The sequence below is a fragment of the Oncorhynchus keta genome, chromosome 1 (assembly GCF_023373465.1).
Source record: "Oncorhynchus keta strain PuntledgeMale-10-30-2019 chromosome 1, Oket_V2, whole genome shotgun sequence".
In the NCBI taxonomy this organism is placed as follows: Eukaryota; Metazoa; Chordata; class Actinopteri; order Salmoniformes; family Salmonidae; genus Oncorhynchus; species Oncorhynchus keta.
In genome coordinates, this window is record NC_068421.1 from 40429084 (window position 1) to 40453747 (window position 24664).

A 24664-nucleotide genomic window follows, 5' to 3' on the forward strand; every position below is an offset into this window, starting at 1 on the left:
GTAGAACACATTGGCTCTTTTCGTGACATTTCTCTATCTGTTCGAAAACGTTTGTCAATTGAACATGGCCTCGCCTTATTCCGTGGGCGGGGTAAAGAGCACCTGTCTCTAACTACGTACCGTATATTCAAGACAACAAAAGGAGGTCGTTTCAACAGGGAAGTAGTTTCGCCAGCAGCATCTAATAATCTAATACGAATTGCTACTTCGATCGAGAAAATATTATTTGGAAGACTGTTATTTACTTTGACGAAGGCTTTCGCGGAAGAAAAACAACAACAATGAAACAGGTGTGGAGTAGTGGTGTATTGTTCGCACTGCTCGCGGTACTGGTCCGCGGTCAGTTGGGCGAAGAGAAACAAGGATGCGCTTGGGATGTAGACGCCGACCAAGGTCTTGACCCAAAATCTCTTGACGCTGGAGCCAGCTCTTGGGCTCACCTGCCGGAGATATCAGACAGCATGGGGTGTCAGGAAGCTTGCTGCGGCTACCAGGACTGCCAGATCGCTTTGGTTGGAGCTTCAGCGGATGGACCATCGGAGTGTTTTCTCGTCAACTGCATGAAAGATGGAAAGGACGTCTGCGTCTTACAGTCCGATACACAGTTCAAGGTCTACCGCAAAAAGACGCATCCAAAGACTACAAAAATCGAAGTGGACGATATTAGTGAAGCTGGTGTGCCCAGGGAAGTCAACTCGACAGGTAGGCATATTGGTCTTTAGGACAATTACAATTCAGGGGCGTCATTGGCACTAATAGGGACTGCTTTAGCTAAGTAGGCTAGGCCATATCAGCACTTTGTCAATTAATATGGACTATTTTTTTTTTTTTTCGGGGGGTCAATATGCTTTACAAATTGGGGTCATGTGACAGATTACCATTCCCCAGCTATGTCCTTGTTTTGCATTGTATTTTTATTGAGTTAAGGAGTTATCGTGCAAGTTAAGCACTCTAGACATTCGATTTGATCTGGACTTTAAACTGACTGAAAGGCCAAAGTGAGAAAATGTCATATGGACCATCACTCAAGTTTTATACAGTATTGTCTCTTTTATTTGCTTCTTCCAATACACATTATCTCAGTGGCGACCAGTGCTTATTATTCTGGATTTGATTCACGTTCTCTAGAGCGATCAATGGTGCTGTCTTTGCATCTCACATATGCCATCCACTGCTTTGCACATTGTCAGACATTCATAACCAAGTCAGGTGCGGTTTAGGAAGTGGAAAAATGAGGAAAGTGGTTTACCTGTGCCAGGGGTAAATTCTGGAGTACACAGGATGTTTCTTGTTTGTCAACATCACCCAAGTTATTCCAGTGGTGTAAAGTACTCAAGTAAAACTACTTGAAAGTACTACGCAAGTAATGTTTTGGAGTATCTTTACTTTAGCATTTATATTTGACTACTTTTACATCACTACATTCCTATAGAAAATTATGTACTTCTTAGTCCATACATTTTCCCTGACACCCAAAAGTATGCGTTACATTTTGAATGCTTAACAGGACAGGAAAATGGTCCAATTCACACACTTTTATCAAGAGGTCATCCCTATGGCCTCTGATCTGGCGGACTAAACACAAATGCTTCATTTGTAAACGATGTATGAGTGTTGGTGAGAAAATTGTGCTGTTTGGATTGCCTAATAGAAGTGATTTATACTTGATACTTAAGTATATTTTGGCAATTCCATTTACTTTTGATACTTAAGTATATTTGAAACGGAGTACTTTTGCTCAAGTATTGTGACATCAGTGATCTTCAGGTTGGAAAGTCGGAGTTCGAGAAGTTGTCTTGAACGCACTGAAGTCGGGAATCAGAGATGTCCGACTTCACATTTCCCAGTTGTTTTGAATACGACAATAGACTGGGCCAACAAGTCAGCCCAGTTTGCATGCGCAAGATAAGATTGATTGGTGTAATAGGTGTGGTGGAGAAACTCCGGTCTCTGCTCTTTTGTCATGTTTTGTTTACCCATTCCAGCTCTCATGGTTTCACTCAGTATGTAAATCATTGGGAAATAAAGGTCGGAGAGAGCTACAGTCTGACTTCTAACTCTCCTCCTAGAAAGGTGCGTTTCTTTGACAACTAGGCCCTCATCATACATTTATTTGCACTTATACTATTTTGTATTGGTGTTAATCATATTTTCATCTTGACTGATGTAGTTCCCGATTGCTACGGAGTATAAAAATGGCCCCCCTTTTTTTTTAAGCATGTAATTTACCCGACAACGGATAGGTTTCCTTGTGAATTGAGCTTATCGTGACCCGCTTCAGTGTTAACCTCTAGTCTGCCCTTTCCTCTTCCCACAGATAAGTGCCGCATGCCCATGGTAGTGGGTTCCTGCCGCGCTGCCTTCCCCAAATACTACTATGACGTCACCAACCAGACCTGCAAGCTGTTCATCTATGGCGGCTGCAATGGCAATGGCAACAACTTTCACAGTCAGGAGGAATGTGAGGGAGCTTGTAGTGGGGTGACAGGTAAACATATGGTTCTACCTAGTTGATTTTCCATTTTTGGGGTGAATACTTGTGGATCTGTGGTTTCTCTGTTGGCCCAGCCATGGCGTCACTGCCGAAGTGTTGTCAGTGGAATTCGGCTGTGTCCTTAAGTCAACACAGGCAGCCTGAGGGGGTGGGACAGAGCCAGCTGTAACAGAAGGACGTGACCTTGTGTAAACTAAGTAACAGCGGGAGGGAAGTCTCACGTTACTAACAACCTTCAGCAGGGACTGCTGGGGGGGCAATTCCATGGTGATAGAATTACGCAAATACTGTTTTTTTTTTACTTTAAAACGTATACATTTTACAAAAGCATATTGACAGGATGAACTGTGCAGATACTAAGTCTGTTAACAGAAAAAAAACAAGGGAGATTTTATTGTAATTCTTTGCATCTGCAGTTCTTCCAGTGAATATAGATATATAATCTCTCTCGGCAAAAAAACAAACGTCCCTTTTTCAGGACCCTGCATTTAAAAAAAATCATACAAATTTAAATTGCTTCAGATCTTCATTGTAAAGGGTTAAACACAGTTTCCCATGCTTGTTCAAGGAACCATAAACAATTAATGAACATGCACCTGTGGAACGGTCGTTAAAACACTAACAGCTTATAGACGGTAGGCAATTAAGATCACAGTTATGAAAGCTTAGAACACTAAAGAGGCCTTACTACTGACTCTGAAAAACACCAAAAGAAAGATGCCCAGGGTCCCTGCTCATCTGCGTGAACGTGCCTTAGGCATGCTGCAAGGAGGCATGAGGACTGCAGATGTGACCAGGGTAATACATTGCAATGTCCGTACTGTGAGACAGCGCCACAGGGAGACAGGCCTGACAGCTGATCATCCTCAGTGGCAGACCACATGTAAAAACCTCTGCACAGGATCGGTACATCCAAACATCACACCTGCTGGACAGGTACAGGATGGCAACAACTACCTGAGTTACACCAGGAACGCACAATTCCTCCATCAGTGCTCAGACTGTCCGCAATAGGCTGAGAGAGGCTGGACTGAGGGCTTGTAGGCCTGTTGTAAGACAGGTCCTCAGCAGACATCACCGGCAACAACGTCACCCATGGGCACAAACTCACTGTCGCTGGACTAGACAAAACTGTCAAAGTGCTCTTCACTAACGATTCGCGGTTTTGTCTCACCAGGGGTGATGGTCGGATTCGTGTTTATTATTTGTGTTTATTGTCGAAGGAATGAGCGTTACACCGAGGCCTGTACTCAGGAGCGGGATCGATTTGGAGGGTCCGTCTGGGGCGGTGTGTCACAGCATCATCGGACTGCGCTTGTTGTCATTGCAGGCAATCTCAATGTTGTGCGTTACAGGGAAGACCTCCTCCCTCATGTGGTACCCTTCCTGCAGGCTCATCCTGACATGACCCTCCAGCATGACAATGCCACCAGCCATACTGCTCGTTCTGTGCGTGATTTCCTGCAAGACAGGAATGTCAGTGTTCTGCCATGGCCAGCGACGAGCCCGGATCCCATTGAGCATGTCTGTGGACCTGTTGGCTCGGAGGGTGAGGGCTTGAGCCCCCCACACATCATAAATATCCTGGAACTTGCAGGTGCCGTGGTGGAAGAGTGGGTTAACATCTCACAGCATGAACTGGCACATTTGGTGCAGTCCATGAGGAGGAGATGCACTGCAGTACTTAATGCAGCTTATGGTCAAACTAGATAGTGACTGTTACTTTTGATTTTGACCCCTCCCCCCTTTGTTCAGGAACATGTTATGCCAGTACTGTTAGTCACATGTCTGTGGAACTTGTTCAGTTAGTCTCAGTTGTAGAATCTTATGTTCATACAAATATTTACACATGTGAAGTTTGCTGAAAATAGACACAGTTGGCAGTGAGGACTTTTTTTTTTTTTTTTTTTTTTTGCTGAGTTTATATACACTGTGTAAATTGCTCAAATTAGTCATGGTGCATAGTTGTATGGTTTTTATATGAATGGTTTGTTCACTTTCAAATCTCAATCGGAGTCTTCAGCGTAATTCTGTTACTGTGGAAATGCCCTGGGTTAAAAGTCTTTGTTTTCTCTAAGTAGGACTACCTATTTATTTATTTTTCTCAACGTCTCACATTTTCCCCCAGCCCCGGCTTGTGTGTTGATCATTATTTAATGTGCGTTTTATTCATCTCCCGAAGTCATAACTCCTAAACTGGATTGGGCAGTCAGCGTTTTGTCTCGACTAAAACTGACAAAACACAGAACGATTTGTGTCAACGCCTTTTCAGCAGGTTTAACTAACTCTCTTGTGTGCGTCTTGGTCCACACCCCATTGTTATTTAGGTTTTTCATAGCAATCCGTACCGGTTCTATTGTTTCTGTGCTGTAGGGATGGGCAACTGATGTGGGTGGGGGCCACAAAAACCCAAACTCATCATGGGCTAAATGAGTGACTGACACAACTACAGAAACACTGATGCACAAACTAACTTCGACATGGCGCCTTGTGTATTCTACACTGAACAGAAAATGTAAAGTGTTGGTTACATGAGCTGACATAATATCCCAGAACTGTTCCATATGCACAAGTGTTTCTCTCATTTTGTGCACTATTTTAATTTATTTTACATCTCTGTTAGTGAGCATTTATACCATGCCAAGATAATCCATCCACCTGACATGTGACATGACAAGAAGCTGATCATTACACAGGTGCACCTGGTGCTGTGGACAATAAAAAATAAAAAAATCCACTTTTAAAATGTGCAGTTGTCACACAACACAATGCCAAGTTACGGGAGCTTGCAATTGGCATGTTGACTGCAGGAATGTCCACCAGTCCTATTGCCAGAGAATTGAATGTTGATTTTTCTCCACCATAACCACCTCAGGTCTTTTTAGAGAATTTGGCAGTATGTCCAACTGGCCTCCACATCTGGCTGCTTCACCTGAGAGATCGTTTGAGACCAGCTACTCGGGCAGCTGATGAAACTGTAGGTTTGCACAAACAAAGGATTTCTGTACAAACTGTCAGAAACCGTCTCAGGGAACATTATCTGCGGGCTCGTTGTCCTCACCAGGGTCTTGTCCTGACAGCAGTTCCTGTCGTATCCACTGTAGGATTTGTTGTTCACATATAAATCCCAGTTTTTAACTGTACTGGGCAGATGGGTTGAGGCCCCGACTGAGTTCCCCGAATATTAAATATTTTGATTACTTGATCCGTAGGTGTGCCGCCAGTTGCCCATCCCTGCTGTAGAGTAATTACGCTGAGACTCTTGAGTTCTCACTTAAAATATATGCCAAACAAAAAAACATTTGATTTCAAAGTGTAGCAAACCATACAACTCTATGCAAAATGAATACATTTACAAGAGAAAGTGAAATTGTGCAGATGCAATGTTTGGTAACAGAATTGCGGTAAAATCACCCGCAGTTTTATCCTATTACAAACTGCCTGCACAGTTCTTCCTCTAAGTGTGCTTTTGTAAAATTTTCTGTGGAGATTAAGTGGTCCTTGTGCATAGCATAGCATGGTTTGTAAAATGTAGAAAATCAATGGTATGTTTGGTATTCATTTTAAACTGAAATCGAATTCTTTGTCTTTTTTATTTTTTTAAATAGTCAAAATATCTCCTTTTAGGTCACACACCTCGTCAGAGGTCATACACAGAGCTTTAAGCCTCTTGACATGGCAAGCTACTGTTTAACAAAGTGGCCCACTCTAACCACAGTAACCTCGACCACAGTGCTCCCCATGGGGAGACGGGCAAAAATGAATCTGTGGCTTGTGTTCAGGCACACACTCCCTACACTAGGATCCTGGCAGCATCCTTAAGTCTGGCACAGTCCAGCAGGCTACTAGTCCAACTACTGTCTGTTTCCTACTATGCTACAGAAAATATAATTATACCTAACAAAGTAAATTGAACTCAAACGGGTCATTTAAAGGCTGTTGGAACTATAAAAACAGAACCATGACCATTTTAATGTGAGTCTCTCCTGCTAAGCTAGTTATTTTCACATCATCCCTTTGAGGTGTAGGGTGTTTGTTATGGGTGTGTCGTGTGCATAGATAGTGTTATGATTGTTTCAGCTTACCCAATGCCAAAACGGTTAAGTGACCTCCGTACCATGAGGTTTGGCCTGAGCCGTGCACCACAGTCTAGCATCCATTCCATAATAAACTGTTCATGGTCAGGCTCTTGCAATTGGAGCAAACGTATACAGTACCAGTCAGATTTTTGAACGCCTACTCATTCTAGGGTTTTTCTTTTCTTTTGACTTATTCTACATTGTAGAATAATAGTGAAGACTACTATAAATAACGCATGTAGTAAGCAAAATAGTGTAAAACCAAAATGTATTTTTGATTCTTCAAAGTAGCCACCCTTTGCCAAGAGTGTGCAAAGCTGTCATCAAGGCATTCTCTCAACCAGCTTCACCCGGTATGCTTTTTCAACAGTATTGAAGGAGTTCACACACATGCTGTGCACTTGTTGGCTGTTTATCCTTCACTCTTCGGTCCAACTCATCCCAAACCATCTCAATTGGGTTGAGGTAGGAATTGTGGCGGACAGGTCATCTGATGCAGAACACCATCTCTCCTTGGTCAAATAGCCCTTACACAGCCTTGGGGTGTGTTTTGGGTAATTGTCCTGTTGAACAAATTGTAGTCCCACTAAGTGCAAACCTGATGAGAAAAAAAAAATATATATATATATATTTATATTTTTTTTTAATCACACACACAGTTGAAGTTTACATACGCCAAATACATTTAATCCTAGTAAAAATTCCTGGTTTTAGGTCAGTTAGGATCACCAGTTTATTTTAAGAATGTGAAATGTTAGCATAATAGTGATTTATTTCAGTTTTGATTTCTTTCGTCACATTCCCAGTGGGTCAGAAGTTTAACTTGGGTCAAATGTTTCAGGTAGCCTCCCACAAGCTTCCCACAATAAGTTGGGTGTTTTGGCCCATTCCTCCTGACAGAGCTGGTGTAACGGAGTCAGGTTTGTAGGCCTCCTTGCTCGCACATGCTTTTCCGTTCTGCCCACAAATGTTCTATAGGATTGAGGTCAGGGCTTTGTGATGGCCACTCCAATATCTCGACTTTGTTGTCCTTAAGCCACTTTGCCACAACTTTGGAAGTATGCTTGGGGTCATTGTCCATTTGGAAGACCCATTTGCGACCAAGCTTTAACTTCCTGACTGTCTTGTGATGTTACTTTTGATATATCCACACAATTTTCTTGCCTCATGATGCCATCTATTTTGTGAACTGCAGCAAAGCACCCCCACAACATGATGCTGCCTTCCCGTGCTTCACGGTTTGGATGGTGTTCTTCGGCTTGCAAGCCTCCCCCTTTTTTCCTCCAAACAGAACAATGGTCCTTATTGCCAAACGGGTCTGTTTTTGTTTCATCAGACCAGAGGACATTATTCCAAAAAGTACAATCTTTGTCCCCATGTGCAGTTGCAAACCGTAGTTTGGCTTTTTTATGGCAGTTTTGGAGCAGTGACTTCCTTGCTGAGCTGCCTTTCAGGTTATGTCGATATAGGACTCCTTTTACTGTGGATATAGATACTTTTATACCTGATTCTACCAGCATCTTCACAAGGTCCTTTGCTGCTGTTCTGGGATTGATTGGCACTTTTCGCACAAGTACGTTAATCTCTATGAGACAGAACGCGTCTCCTTCCTGAGCGATATGACGATTGCGTGGTCCCATGGTGTTTATACTTGCGCACTATTGTTTGTACAGATGACCGTGGTACCTTCAGGCGTTTGGAAATTGCTCCCAAGGATGAACCTGACTTGTGGAGGTCTACAATTTGTTTTTTTTCTGAGGTCTTGTCTGATTTCTTTTGATTTTCCCATGATGTCAAGCAAAGAAGCACTGAGTTTGAAGGTAGGCCTTGAAATAAATCCACAGGTACACCTCCAATGGACTCCAATTATGTCAATTATCCCATCAGAAGCTTCTAAAGCCATGACAACATGTTCTGGAATTTTCCAAGATGTTTAAAGGCACAGTCTACTTAATATATTTAAACTTCTAGCCCACTGGAGTTGTGATAGTGAAATAATTTGTCTGTAAACAATTGTTGGAAAAATGACTTGTGTCATGCACAAAGTAGATGTCCTAACCGTCTTGCCAAAATTATAGTTTGTTAACAATATATTTGATGAGGTTGAAAAACACGTTTTAACTTCTCTGGGATATGTGGGATGGTAGCGTCCCACCTCGCCAACAGCCAGTGAAATTGCAGGGCGCCAAATTCAAAACAACAAATCCCATAATTAACATTCCTCAAACATAAGTATTTTACATAATTTGAAAGAAACTTCTTGTATATCCAGCCACAGTGTCCGATTTCAAATAGGCTTTACGGCATAAGCACACCAAATGATTGTTAGGTCAGCACCTAGTCACAGAGAACCATACAGCCATTTTCCAGCCAAGGTGATGGCTCACAAAAATCAGAAATAGCGATTTTAAATGAATCACTAACCTTTGATCTTCATCAGGAGGCACTCACAGGACTTCATGTTACACAATGAATGTAGTGTGTTCGATAAAGTTAGTCTTTATGTCCAAAAACTTCATTTGAAATTGGTGTGTTATGATCAGAAATGCATTGTCTCAAACAAACATCCGGTGAAAGTGCAGAGAGCCACATCAAATTACAGAAATACTCATAATAAACATTGATTAAAGATACAAGTGTTATGCATGGAAATAGATCAACTTCTCCTTAATGCAACCACCACGTCAGATTTCAAAACGCTTTATGGCGAAAGCACACCTTGCGATTGTTAGGTCATCACCTAGTCACAAACATCCAGCCACCAAGTAGAGGTATGAGAAGTCAGAGATTGCTAGAAATATTACATTTGATCTTCATCATAATGCACTCCCAGGAATCCCAGTTCCACAAATGTTTGTTTTTGTTTGATAAAGTCCATCATACACTGCTCAAAAAAAATAAAAGGAACACTTAAACGACACAATGTAACTCCAAGTCAATCAGACTTCTGTGAAATCACACTGTCCACTTAGGAAGAAACACTGACAATAAATTTCACATGCTGTTGTGCAAAATGGAATAGACAAAAGGTGGAAATTATAGGCAATTAGCAAGACACCCCCAATAAAGGAGTGGTTCTGCAGGTGGGGACCACAGACAACTTCTCAGTTCCTATGCTTCCTGGCTGATGTTTTAGTGACTTTTGAATGCTGGCGGTGCTTTCACTCTAGTGGTAGCATGAGACTGAGTCTACAACCCACAAGTGGCTCAGGTAGTGCAGCTCATCCAGGATGGCACACCAATGCAAGCTGTGGCAAGAAGGTTTGCTGTGTCTGTCAGCGTAGTGTCCAGAGCATGTAGGCGCTACCAGGAGACGGGCCAGTACATCAGGAGACGTGGAGGAGGGCAACAACCCAGCAGCAGGACCACTACCTCCGCCTTTGTGCAAGGAGGAGCACTGCCAGAGCCCTGCAAAATGACCTCCAGCAGGCCACAAATTTGCATGTGTCTGCTCAAACGGTCAGAAACAGACTCCATGAGGGTGGTATGAGGGCCCAACGTCCACAGGTGGGGGTTGTGCTTACAGCCCAACACCGTGCAGGACGTTTTTCATTTGCCAGAGAACACCAAGATTGGCAAATTCGCCACTGGCACCCTGTGCTCTTCACAGATGAAAGCATGTTCACACTGAGCACGTGACAGTCTGGAGACTCTGTGGAGAACGTTCTGCTGCCTGCACCACCCTCCAGCATGACCGGTTTGGCGGTGGGTCAGTCATGGTGTGGGGTGGCATTTCCTTGGGGGGCCGCACAGCCCTCCATGTGCTCGCCAGAGGTAGCCTGACTGCCATTAGGTACCGAGATGAGAACCTAAGACCCCTTGTGAGACCATATGCTGGTGCGGTTGGCCCTGGGTTCCTCCTAATGAAAGACAATGCTAGACCTCATGTGGCTGGAGTGTGTCAGCAGTTCCTGAAAAGACTTGAAAAACTACAAACCTCAGATTTCCCACTTCCTCGTTAGATTTTTTTTTTCTCTGGTTTTTGCTTGCCATGTGAGTTCTGTTGTACTCAGACATCATTCAAACAGTTTAGAAAACACTGAAGTTTCTAATCAAAATTGACTAATTATATTCCTATTCTAGTTTTTGGGCCTGAGTAGCAGGCAGTTTACTCTGGGCACCTTTTTATCCAAGCTACTCAATACTGCCCCCCCAGTCCCATAGGAGTTAATAATATAATAATAATAATAATATATGCCATTTAGCAGACGCTTTTATCCAAAGCGACTTACAGTCATGTGTGCATACATTCTACGTATGGGTGGTCCTGGGAAATGAACCCACTACCCTGGCGTTACAAGCGCCATGCTCTACCAACTGTGCTACAGAAGGACTTCAACCTAAGTGTATGTAGACTTCATATATATACACACACACACACTTGGCTTTGATTTGACATACTCCTATAAACTTCACATGTTGGTTCTCATGGGTCCTTTTACACGAAGTGCCCAACAAGAGAGTCCACATTCTTCCATGTAGAATCAGTAAGTCTGCATTCTTGCTGGCTGCTTGTTTAGACGGGAAATGGCTGTAATTCAGGATATATTTATAAAGAATACAAATTGCACTCTATTCCACTATTGCATTTTTTCCCCTGGGTTGTAATATGTTTAATGAACAGCTGTTTGTTTCTAATATTAACAGGAAGAAGCCACAGCTGTCGAAAGGAAACCTTTCTTTTCCCATGTATTAGTCACTTATCAATCGATACACAGTTTTTACAGTAAGGCTAGACCGTGGGTCAATGTGCTTTTCAGTTAATGTCTTTCATGGACCATCACTTTCTCAACAGGTACTGTGCTGATGTCCAAGGACTCGCCCATGCAGAGAAGACTGGCTATGACTGCCAACGATCGAGGTAACACAAGTACTATTTACCATCACCACCTATTTTAAATGCTTTCTTTAGCTGTACTAAAACTGGTAATATCATACAGCATCTCCTGGATGGTGTTTGCTTTTAAAAGGCAAAATGTCACGATCCTCAACATTTTAAACACAACTTGACTGTGTACAATGTGGGCTACTCGTGAGACCGGAGGGGGTTCTAGATAAATCAGCTAACAGTTCCACATTCCTCAGTCCTTCTGTAATATGTACAGCTCTGCTTATCTGTGTTTGTCTAACACACTTCAAGTCATGGGTCATGTTAGGAATCCTCATACAGTGCCTTCGGGAAAGTATTCCGAACACTTGACTTTTTCCACATTTTGTTACATTACAGCCTTATTCTAAAATGCATAACTTTTCCTCGTCAAGCTACCCTCTACCCCATAATGACAAAGTGAACAAAAGGTTAAAACAAACATATACCTTTAATTACATACAGTGCCTTGCGAAAGTATTCAGACTTTGCGACCTTTTGCCACATTTCAAGCTTCAAACATAAAGATATAAAACTATTTTTTTTGTGAAGAATCAACAACAAGTGGGACACAATCATGAAGTGGAACAACATTTATTGGATATTTCAAATTTTTCAGTTTTTGATTTGTTAAAAAAGTTTGAAATATCCAATAAATGTCGTTCCACTTCATGATTGTCCCACTTGTTGTTGATTCTTCACAAAAAATAGTTTTATATCTTTGTTTGAAGCCTGAAATGTGGCAAAAGGTCGCAAAGTTCAAGGGGGCCGAATACTTTCGCAAGGCACTGTAAGTATTCAGACCCTTTGCTATGAGACTTGAAATTGTGCTCCGGTGCATCCTGTTTCCATTGATCATCTTGGAGATGTTTGTACAACTTGATTGGAGTCCACCTGTGCTAAATTCAATTGACTGGACATGATTTGGAAAGGCGCACACGGCTGTCTAAGGTCCCAGAGTTGGCAGTGCATGTCGGAGCAAAAACCAAGCCATGAGGTCCAAGGAATTGTCTGTGGAGGGAGGGAGGGAGGGAGGGGGCTTCTCTGTGTAGATGGTTGTCCTTCTGTATGGTTCTCCCATCTCTGCAGCACTCCACCTATCAGGACATTATGGTAGCATGGCCAGACTGAAGCCACTCCTCAGTAAAAGGCACCGGACAGCCTGCTTGGAGTTTGCAAGGCACTTGAAGGACTAAAAAAAAAATAATAATAAAAAAAAAAACAGAACATGCATAATGCATACTCACTGCTTAGAGCAGGCGTTATATAAAATTAACACCAGTCTCATAAACTCAAGCGAAAGCCCATGTGATAGTGAGTAGCCAGCTCATCTTCAGATTTAAATATTTGCTAGCTACCAAGGCTACAGTTGAATTGTTATGAACACACCCTTCTGTCTGTCTTCAACCGTTTAAACAGCATGCTAGCCTGTCCACTTTGTTCAGATGTTGAAATCAAGTGGCCTACCTTATTGTGTTAAATGCTTATTGCACATTTTATTAAACAAACTTGACACCTAGTTTAACAGTGTCTGGACCAATTTCATTGCCAACAGATTATATTTTAATCCCATGTTTTATTTTCTAATGCACACATTTAATCATTTGAATTCCTAAATTGTATTTCGTAATTTAAAACTTGGGTGAATATTGCCTTCGGTTTAAATTCAATTTCCATTTTATATATATATATATTACACACAGTCCCACCTACTGATTCCCACTCGCTCACCTCCTCCCATTGTTAACTGACACGTCTCACCTCCAACAAACCCCAACAGGCCTCCCCACACAGCAACCCCTCTCTTACATGTACTTATCTTTCCAGTGGCTGTCATCGCTAGCTCTAAAGGAAGGAAAGGATCTGATGCTGACAAACCTACAGATCACAAGAGCATTGAATATAAAGGTAACTGGATTTTCTTTTTTTCTGCAGTATGGCTTTTGGCTGCCTCCTTAAGGTTGAGGTTCTATGTAAACCATTCTCCCTGCACGGTGTAGTTAGCTGTTCTGGGATCGGTCTCAAACGTCCTTCCAGATGTGATAGCCTTTTTTCACAAGTTGAGGCCTGCAGGTTTGAGATCAGTTTTATTTTTAAGTATTTGCACTTTTAGCACACACAAATAACAAACCAATGAAGTATTGCTTAAGCAAGACATGGGACAAGAATGGAGCGACAATGACTTACAACAACTAAGCGTTCCTAGTCAGTATTCAGTCAGACTGACACCACGTCTTGAGGAATCTGCTGGATTTAGTCCTGGGGTAAAAACACATATTTTCCAAGTTAATGGTGTTAAGCATTTCTGCTAGTCATCTATGCAGCTGGGGGTGAATGTCTGTGTTGCCCAGCAACAGCCCCAGAACATCACTGCTCCAGAGGAGATCTGCATGGAGGAATGGGCCAAAATACCAGCAACAGTGTGTGATAACCTTGTGAGGACTTACAGAAAATGTTTGACCTCTGTTATTGCCAACAAAGGGTATATAACAAAGTATTGAGAAACGTTTGTTATTGACCAAATACTTATTTTCCACCATAATTTGCAAATGAATTCATAAAAAATCCTACAATGTGATTTTCTGGATTTTTTTTTCTCATTTTGTCTGTCATAGTTGAAGTGTACCTATGATTAAAATTACAGGCCTCATCTTTTTAAGTGGGAGAACTTGCACAATTGGTGGCTGACTAAATACTTTTTTGCCCCACTGTATTGTGTATCCCTAACCGAGATGGAACAAAATAATGATTTGCAGCCCAGTAGTAATGCTTAAAGATGAGTAGGCCTAAACTGCCTCTTTCCTTGTGCATTTGCAAGTTGGCTTTACAAATATGATGGGTTTTGTAACCCCAGACAAATTACAAGATTTTGTTGAGTCCGAAGGCATAAATTAATAGGTAAGAGGAATTGGAAGATTCTGGCGAATATAAAGGCACGTTAGAAGAGAAACCCTTTTTATGGCATTAATGCGCCCCATCATAGGATGAGGCAAGTATCCAGCTCTTTTGTTGTAGCTGTCCAACCAGCTCATTGTAAAAGCTTGAAGATGAGCTTTGGGATTCTATGTATTTTTAGTCTACGGTAAGTGAAGTTGTCATGCACCACTTTAAATGGTATCCTCTAGACCACTTGCTGTAATATTATCTGAGATCACCTTTTCTCCCATTTTAATGAATAGCCAGACAGTTAGCCAAATGAATTAAGTCTCGTGTGTTAGGGACAGAGGCTGTGTCATCGTCTGCATATAACGAAATGCCGTCTTTTGTTTCCTACTTTAAGACCTTGGATATTAGGATGATTCCTTATTTGTATAGCTAGGGGTTCAAGGGCGACAGCAGACCGCTAAGTGGGGAAACCCTGCTGGACAGATCTATGTAGTTCAAAGGGCCTGGATTTGTCGCTGTTGGGCAGGCAGAGCATTTGGACCCAGGCGATAAAGGAGTCGCCAAATCTAAACCTAGTGAGCGCTTCGAGCATGTGTGACCATTCTATTTGGTCGAACGCTTTTTGAGCATCTAGCGATATAATAGCCGTCTTGGCGCTTTCCCCATGATTTGCGTATAGAATGTTAAGCAGCCTGCGCACATTAGAACAATAACCTACCGGGGATAAAACCCTGTCTGATCTGGATGAATAATGGTTGCATGTTTGTGTAACCTATTACAAGTACTTTGTTGATTATTTTTTTAAACGTCTAAATTAAGCAATGCTATCGGTCTAAAATGTGCGGGATCTGTTACCTCTGCCTTTATAACAAGGCAAATATTGACTTCTTACAATGACTACGGCAAAATGTAATTTTATGTTGAATCAGTAAACATCCTGAGTAAGAGGGGAGCGAGGGCTTCACCCGCCTTAGACCTGATTTTACGGACTGCTCGATTTGCCTGTGCATCCTTTAGTCGTCTAGCGAGCTACCTTTCCGGTTTGTCCTCTAGTTCATATTGTTTTTGTTTCAGCTTCACTGACCTGAGAACCAATAATAGAACTGTGTTCATATTGTAATATCAAAATATTGTTGTAGTCTACCTGAAGTTCTAGTTGTCTCCAAAGCTGGGAGTTATTTTTCTCATGCGATTCCCTGTGTCTGTCACTCGTATGAAATAATGACCTCATAACCGTTTAACGTTTCCCATAGTGTAGAATCAGATGCCACTCCCGTGTCATTAGTCTGAGGAACTCATTCAACTTAACTGTCATGCAGTCAATGAATGCTTGGTCTGTGAGCAAGGAGTGGTTAAAACGCCAACTGTCGTTCTGTTTTGGTAAAGAGAGGGACAATGTAATTGGACTGTGGTCACTTAAGAATCTATGGCATTTTGAATTGAGCACTTTGGGTATCAAGTTGGAGTCGATTCTAGAAAAGATAGACTTCTCATTCTACTCTGTCTGTGGGATGTTGCAGTCAGTCTCTTCAGATGTCCACTAGAATCCTGGATTTGTTTAGATTTAGTATCTGGACATGGGTGACATTTCGTAGTCTGTGTAGACGGTCTGTTGCGATATGGATCAAGGTAACAATTAAAATCGCCTCCGATTAGTGGGACTAAGATCTGGGAGTAAATAAATAAAAAAAAAACAGAAATGTGGGTCGTCAATGTTTGTGCCATTTAGAAATTCAATATGATGACTGGGAAAGAGTTAATGTTGTACCTACCGTCTGGGTCTGTGGACAAGAGTTAAAAATAGCTGTTTTTACAAAAGAGAATAGCAACACCTCTTGCCTTGGAAGATAAGGGTGATTGATAAACTTGAGAAATCCAGTTGGATCTGATGCCGCAGTCTGGCAGCAGAAAACGACAAAACACAGTAACGGACGCCAGAGAAACCCACCCTCCCCACTACTTCTCCAAATGAAGCATTGTTCTCCCCATCTCACATAAAACGAGGACTGCTGTGCATGATGGCTAGAACAGACCAATACTACGCTAGCAACAGTCGGACTTAACAGCCCTCTCTGCGGTTGTTGGCCATTTTTATTTGTATACTTGTCTTGTCTTTTATGAATAAACATAAAATCCACTGTTTGCTCAGTCAACATTCCAGACATTTGTGGCCAGGGGATTTGCTGTAGTTTTGACACGTAGCTTGCAACATCTTCGAGCTTGGTGAAGGCTCCTGTCATGGCGTTGTGATTTAAATGCAGGCTTGTAATTTCACCTCTGCCTCTCATGGTCTGCATCACAGCAGGGAGTCAAGTAGCAGAATGCGTGCCGTTGCTCAATCACCTCCATGGTGTAGTTGGGGAAGATGAGAAACTTTTGACCTTTTTGTATTCCATTGCTCCCTGTTGTATAATGAGCTCCTCTTCCTGAAAGTGATTTACCCTTGTAATTATGGTGTGTGTGGCTTGGCACCTGATGAGCAGTGTTGTAAAAAAAAAAAATAGTTTAAAGTACTACTTAAGTAGTTTTTTGGGGGAATCTGTCATTTTATATTTACTCCACTACATTCCTGAAGAAAATATTGTACTTGACACCCAAAGTACTCGTTACATTTTTGAATGCTTAGCAGGAGAGGAAATGGTCTGATTCATGGATTTTAAAGAATCCCTGGTCATACCTACTGCATCTGATCTGGCGGACTCACTAAACGCATGCTTTGCTTGTAAAATATGTTTGAGTATTGTGCCCCAGGCGATCTGTAAATCAAATTTAAAGAATAGTGTCAGGATCTTGTTGCTGGGTATCTGGAGAGTTGTAGTCAGTACTCAATGGCACTAGCTTCTGCTTGCTGGGCCTTTGTCAACTTTGCGTTAGCTGGTCTGTTGGGTTTTCGCTGCCATATTTCACTGCTAGTTGTGCCTCGGGAATATACTAAACAATGTGTATTTTTTTTGAGGGTTGAACTTGTGAAACGGTAAATTAAGATTTCAAAATTTGTGTCCGAGATATGAACGCTTCTACTTCATGCACGCCAGCGCCCCACTTCTGAGATCAGTTCTGATTTGTCTTCCTGTCTTCCACAGATGCTTGCATGGTGCCCTCGGACTCGGGCCCTTGCCGCGCTGCCTTCAACCTGTTCTACTTTGACCCCAGCACTAGCTCCTGCCAGTCTTTCATCTACGGTGGCTGCCAGGGAAACGGCAACCGCTACGGCACACTGGACGAATGCATGGCCCGGTGCACTGGAGAGCATGGTAAGAATTGTTTTCCATTTTGTTGCGTTAGTGGGATTAAAATTGATTTGGTTTTGGCATTGATCAACACAATGCTCCATAGGTCAGTGACAAAATTCTGCAAATGTAAACAAAGTAGTTGCAATAATATATGTATTAAAAGGGCAAGCCTAAATTAAGGGTTTAGCAAATCACGGACTGGACTCTGTGTGAAATAATGGGGGTTGAGACTTTACATTTAATTTTTTTTTTTTTTTATGACTACCCCTTCCTCTGTCCCTCAGTCAAATATTTCAAGCACAGATTCATCTTCATAAAGAAGAGCAGTTATTGGTAGCTGGGCAACGATAACAAATCAGACTTTGAATATCTCTTTTAAGCAGGATGAAGTTTATTAGGGTGTGGATTATGTATTAAATCACCCAGACAATCATACTTAACTGAGCTGCCGGACAGGAAGGAAATGTCACCATGAGGGCATTAATGATATTAAAACCGCTACAGAGTTCAATTGCTGTGAAGTGAGAACTGAGGTGGGTCAATAACATTGTTCCACCACAATGACCTAAATGACGGCATGAAAAGAATGAATAAATATTCCAAGATAAGGCACTACATTAATACTGCAAAACAACTTTGCAAAGGAATACACTTTTTGGCCTAAATGTAAAGCCTTATGTTTGGGACAAATCCAACACAGTAACTGACGCCTTATTTTGAGGCATGACAGAGAACATCTGCTTTACACCAGACACTGGGAGAGTATTTCACATTTCAGCAGGGCAATAATCTACAACACAAGATCAAATCCAAAGGTGTTTACCAAGAAAACAGTGAATGTTCCTGAGTGGCGACATTTTTATTTTTTAATTCTGCTTTAAAAAAAATCTGACACTACTTGAATTGCTGTCTAGTCATCATCCCAAACACCTTGACAGAGCTTGAAGGATTTGGAAAAGAATCATTGCCAAGTATTGTGCAATCCAGGTGTGCAAAGCTCTTCGACTTACCCAAGAAGACTCACAGTTGTAATCGTTGTTGCCAAAGGTGTTTCTAACGTGTTGAATTGTTCATTAGATTTTTTTTTTGTGGTGGCTAGTGATTTTCTCTTTTCTGATTCCATCATTTTCACAGGTGAGCAAGTGCAACACAATGGCCATAACCATGTGACACCAGGTAAGCTAACCTTCCTTAGATTCTAGGCTAGCAGTGAGGTTTAAAGGGTTGTTTTCCAGTGGGTGTGATATGGCAAAACTTAACAGTTCTGAATACAGCTTCAGGAGAAGTTTTGATCTAAAGTTCTTTTTGGGGTGGCATATGAACTTGGCTTGTGCGAGCCAGAATGGCTTGCACAAGGAGCAGAAGCCAGAGGCAGCTTGAGGTACAAGTACACCCCCTGGACAGAAGGTTCGTTTATCAAAGGGCATTACTGCCAATCTATCTCCTTAATCCCGAGTGCCAAGCAGAGACGGATCAGGTGCCGTTTTTGGTCTTTGGTGTGACTCGTCCGGGGATCAAACTCCTAACATTAAAATCTGAGTGCACAAGCCACTGCATTGATCTCATTGATAAATGAGACGTATAGGTAACGTGACACCAAAGTCATCACGAACAACTGAAAGATGCACTGAGTGTACAAAACATTTGGAAAACAAACACTTTCCTAATTGAGTTGCTCCCCCCCTTTGCCCTCAGAACAGCCTCAATTTGCCAGGGCATGGACTCTACAAGTTGTCAAAGCGTTCCTCAGGGATGCTGGTCCATGTTTACTCCAATGGTTCCCACAGTTGTGTTAAGTTGGCTGGATGTCCTTTGGGTGGCGAACCATTCTTGATACACTCACGAGAAACTGTTGCGTGTGAAACCCAGCAAGGTTGCAATTCTTGCACAAACTGGTGCGCCTGGCACCTACAACCATACCCTGTTCAAAGGCACTTGAATATTTTCTTGCACATTCAGTCTCTGAATGGCGCGCACACATACACAATCCATGTCTCAAGGCTTAAAGATCCATATTTAACCTGTCGCCTCTCCTTTAATCTACACGGATTGTTTGAAGTGGATTTAATGTCAAGGTATCATGGCTTTTACCTGGATTCACCTGGTCAGTTTGTCCTGGAAAGAGCAGTTTGAAGCTCCAACTTTTTAATTTGGCTCTGTACTCCAGCATTTTGGATTTGAGATGCAATGTTTCAGTGACAGTACAGTCAGAATGGTTTACTGTTTAGAAATGAAAGTACTATGTATTTTTCCCCCCACTTATAGCACCTTCAAATGGGGGGGATGAGATGATAGTTATTTCTAAACAGTACAACATATTTATGAAAATACCCTCAAATACAAGTAATGTACTATTGCCTCCATATGAAACATTTTGCTCTCAAGGAGTATAGAGCCAAATTTAAGCTTAAACTTTCCTGTCCAAATAAATGCATAGGGGAGTGTACTTAAAGTAAATGCATCCATCCTTCCCCTCCAGGGGTCTTCCTGGTGGCCACGCTGGCTGTGAGTTCAGCTCTGATCCTGATGGGTCTGATCCTTATCACCATCTGGCGCTCCAAGCTGCAACGTGGCCACCGCCGCCTCGGTGACAAGGAGGACCTGCTGCCCTACGAGCAGCTGTTTGAGGAGCAGCTGCCCGAGGAAGCGCTCCCAAAAGTGGGCACGGCACCATGAGGGAGCCTGCTCGTTTGTGGCTCCATGGCGCCACAGTCGCCTTACTCCACTGTCACTTTCCATTCCACAAATATCACTGACCCGGAATGCCTGCATCTGTTGGTTGTCAAGGGATGTATTCAGATATGATGGGAAGTTGTTTAATTGTGTCTTTTTGTCCAAATAGCCACGGTACTAATGACATGGATACAGTGATACATGCATTGGTAATACAGGCACACCTAAGAGGTGTTTTAGGTTTGGGGTTTAGTGAGTGATTTTAGACCTATGCTTGACATTTTCAGATCATAGTGAATTTCTGCTGCTGTCATTTTACTTCTTGTTTATTTAATTTAAAAGGCTGAAACTTTGACGTGCCGTCTCCCGGACACAGATGAAGCCTAATCATGGAGTAAAACCAACTCAATTGAGAATCTCCATTTTTAAAATGCTTTTTAGTGCAGGGTTAGGCACATCAATGGGTCTGGGGGAAACCTCGCCTGTGAGTTTTAAAAAAAAAAGTAAACATTTTGTAAACTTGAGTTAATGAACGGCGCTGCTACACTATGTTTACTGTGATGTTATTTTGTACACCCTATATTCAGTGGTAAGATTGCTTTTTTTTTTAAGTCTATTTAATGAACAAATAACATATTTCGTTAACATTTTAATTACAATTTAAGAGGTGCACATAATTTAAATCTTTAAACATGACAACTGTTATTTTCATGACTTACACTAATACCAAACACTTATCTCCTCCATATAGAATGTAAATGTTCAGTAGCTTATTGTGGGATTTCCTGTTCTACCTGTAACTCGGCAGCAGTGAGCCGGATGATGTCAACACTGCGTCCTCTGTATTAACTACGAACTGTTTAATAAAGGACTGGTACTTTACTGATTGCTGAATATCTCTATTTTCTATAGCACATTTTGTACAGTGCAAAGTGCGTCGCATAATTTAAAGGAGAATAATGTATTTATAAATAAGAAGTAAATGGATACGTTTTAGGATGGTAAAACAGGGGATTGAAACTGAAAGCGTCCTAGGTAAAAAGCAGTGAAGTATGTTAATCTTTTTCTTAATGTCCAGTTTGTCAACTCACTCCCATCTGCATTTGTATTGCTACAGATTGGAGAGGACAAGGCTGGAAGGTTTGTTTTTCTTACCTCTAGAGGGCAGAAGTGACCATGATGCATACTAAGTATCTTCCTGGTGAAGAGACTGAGGGCACTCCTTAAACTGATCTTATTAGTACAAGTTTATGCATAGCGTAGGACTCAAATGTTTTCTTCAACACTAGTTATGGAAGTTAAGTAAGTGAAGTTTTAATCTGCATCGACACATCCTATTCAACATGATCACCGTAATGTAGGTTTTCATGCAGTCGGTTTCACTGTCAATGTATTACTTTGCACATTTCATCGCCATGCAAAAAGAATCAAGATAAAGTAAGAGTTTCTTATCTTGATGTGGTGGGTCGTTTTTATAATAAAACATAGGAATTAGCTGAACATTTTCATCCCGCACAAATTCTAAAATGACCTAGCTAATTGAGCAAACTTAATTCCCTATTAATTGGTTCCAGGTCTGGGGAAATGGTTAGTGATAAAGTAGGTAGCAAGCAGTCTACAGAGGCGGTGGTGTGGTCATGCAGGGTTCTCTGTGTGTTCTTGACTCTCAATATTTCTCGATTCCTTGCACCCTCTCACCACCAAATCCATTGGAGAGTAAGGTACAAGGGGAGTGACTTTGGACCTTCTCGAATCCGGTTGAAAAGGAGGCGAGGCGATAGGATGCGTGGAACCACAAAGACAAATTGAGAGAGAGCCCCAGTGGAACGTTCACCTTCCTCTCCCCTTTCTTTCTGCTGAAGAGACTCAATACGAAGCAGCTGGCCTCCTTGACGTTGTGTCCTTGGGTACTAAAGTGCTCTGCTTTTGCTGCGCTCTAAAATGAGGCCCTAAAGACAATGATTAGCTCATTTCCCAACCATGTAAATCCTCCCACACACACACACACACACACACATACTCATTAGTCAATGGGATTCAAACTCATTTCCATAAACAGTCAAACATAATGATCATTCTAGTGCCCTGGCTCTGACACAAAACGTTGAGGTAGCTGATGGCCAAAGAGGATGGTAGGAATGAGAGGAATGGGATGGATGGAGAAAGTACAGGGGAGGGTTCGCGATAAGGCTGTTGGGTGGACCAGAGACTTCAAGACCAGAACTCCAACAGCGCAGCATGGGGGGATAATGTTTATAGAGAGCCTGTAACCCTCACTCACTGTCTGAAAGCAGATACACTGCCCACCCCTATAACTCTCACTGACTGTCCAAGGTAAATCCATAGGACACTACAGTCGAATCCTTCTCTTCTCTCCACAGCTCCCAGGCCCAAAACTCGTAACTCTCCTCCTGCAGTTCCAGTGGTGTGCACTATGTGGGGCTTTGTTTGGCCCGATGTGTACCCTGTCCTTGGTAACCTATTTCTGTGTTGTCAGTGCCTGTGGTCATCTGTTTTCAATCCGGTGTTGGTGTAATTGTGCTTGTTTAGCATGACCCCCAACCCTCCTGTACACCACCCCTCACCAGCTGCCTGACAGATTTGAGGGATGCTCTGCATTCCTGGGGGCATGAGTGGGAGTGTGATCCCTCCCAATTCCCCTTCTCCAACAGAAGTGTGTGTCAGGAAGTTATAGATGGTGGGTTTGGATGCGTGAAGGAGGGTGTTTGTCTGCTTGCTATTATGTCAAGTTGAAGTGAGTTAGTTTGTGTGTCTGTGTGTAAGCTCGTCATGCCCAGGGACACCTCAGTCTGTCCTCACACTCCCCCTGATAGAGCCCAACGCCCCCCTCCCCAGCACAGTAGGACCTCTAACCGTGGACCAGTTTCTCTGTCCCACACTTCAGGTACTTTCCCTCACCTCCAGCCCTCTACCACCCATCACCAGGCCTTTAGCAGGCTGATAACAGAGCCCTAAAATTCCACAGAGCCAACCACAAGAACTGACCCCAAATCAGCCATGCAAGAGAGGAGGAAGAGAGGAGAGAAAAAGAGAGGGACAAAAAGGGAGGAAAGACAGAGGGAACGAGAGGAAAAGCAAGAGAAAGAAAGTAGTGAGGTGAAGGCTAGGAAAGAATACTTCTCCACTAAGTATGATGTCATGACTTTGGCTCTCTAGAGCGTGGAGGGAAGGTCCTAAAGGGGAGTTGATATCTTGGCAGTAAAGGGGACTGAAATCCGAGTGACCCCGACTAAAATTGAAAGCAGTTGCGAATCCTCTGGAGGGCCGACGTTTTTGCGATCCAGACTCTGCTCCCAGTTCCCACGACACCAACCGACCTCCACTTCTCTTTTTTTATCCACTTCCTCTATATTTTCTCTTTCTTTCTCTCATTCTTTCTTTGGTCCCCGTGCCTATAAATGGGAAGTCTGGTGATATTTTGGACCGCCGGCCATGACCAGTCACACTTAAAAAGGTAAAATGAAGAGGGGGATGGTTTCACTGGGTTGGAGTAGAAGATGCTTATAAAAAGCATCCTTGAGAATGCTTAAATGGCCATGAAATGGAAAATACTTTTGGCGGATGATTTAGGAGATGGTGAGGTGGCTAGACAACACCATGTCCTTTGACCCCTGTTTTCTTCCAAACACTTCCTGGTATGTGGCTCTATTTCACTGATGATTTGTTTTTGTGAAAGTGTGAGAGAAAAACCGAGAGCAGTATGATGACGAAGAGAATGTGTGGAGGAGGGAAAGTGTTGTCAAAGAAAAATGTCGGGCAAAGTGTTTGATGGGCTTATACATGTTTGTAAATCTCTATTCAGTCGTTCATCCCTCTGAGGCCACAATAACCTCTCAAGCATAAAACAAGATATTTAAGATATGTCATGTCAATATAATAATAACAATAGATGCCATTTAGCAGAAGCTTTTATCCAAAAGGGACTCGGTCATGCATGCATACATTTTACGAAAGGGCACCATGGGATCGAACCCACAATCCTGGCGTTGCAAGTGCCATGCTCTACCGAGTCCATGACGGTAAAGTGTTGAGAATTGCTATTCAGTGTATTTAACAGTATCCAAAGAAATATGTGGCTATGCCTTCACGAAGACGTACAGTACTTACTTGTGTGTTCTCCCAACCTCTTCACTTGGCACGCCCATTCTACGATAGAGTGCCATAACATTTTGATCTGTCTTTTAATGCAGACTTGAATGCTAAATGCCTCCAGACTCCGTGTTACATCGGGGATAAGTTTATAACCTATTGTTACCTTGAGATGAAGGCCAAATGGTCCTTGATGGCTGTGCATCTCACTTGCCAGGACAACAGACCAATCAGGGCCTTGTATCTACTTCGAGTTGAAGCCAGGTGAAATGTGTGTGGTATTCCTCGTGGTAGCCAAGTCGATGTGTGTGATAAACTTTAC

At 42.4% G+C, this 24664-nt stretch overlaps 1 protein-coding gene and 1 long non-coding RNA gene across 2 annotated transcripts; one reads left to right on the forward strand and one right to left on the reverse strand.

The window, feature by feature from the left end:
- The first annotated feature begins 107 nt into the window (after positions 1-107).
- On the forward strand, positions 108-21114 carry spint2 (serine peptidase inhibitor, Kunitz type, 2). The gene is made up of 7 exons (XM_035771956.2): positions 108-702; positions 2318-2488; positions 11369-11434; positions 13268-13348; positions 17410-17580; positions 18694-18735; positions 20039-21114. Exons 1-7 carry the CDS (start codon positions 282-284, stop codon positions 20233-20235), a joined length of 1149 nt encoding a protein of 382 aa, XP_035627849.1. The 5' UTR covers positions 108-281; the 3' UTR covers positions 20236-21114.
- LOC118385115 (uncharacterized) lies at positions 12842-17403 on the reverse strand. The gene is made up of 3 exons (XR_004825953.2): positions 16099-17403; positions 13628-13699; positions 12842-13507 (listed from the first exon to the last, which is right to left on the reverse strand). It is a non-coding gene; the product is annotated as an uncharacterized LOC118385115 (long non-coding RNA).
- Positions 21115-24664: the final 3550 nt, after the last annotated feature.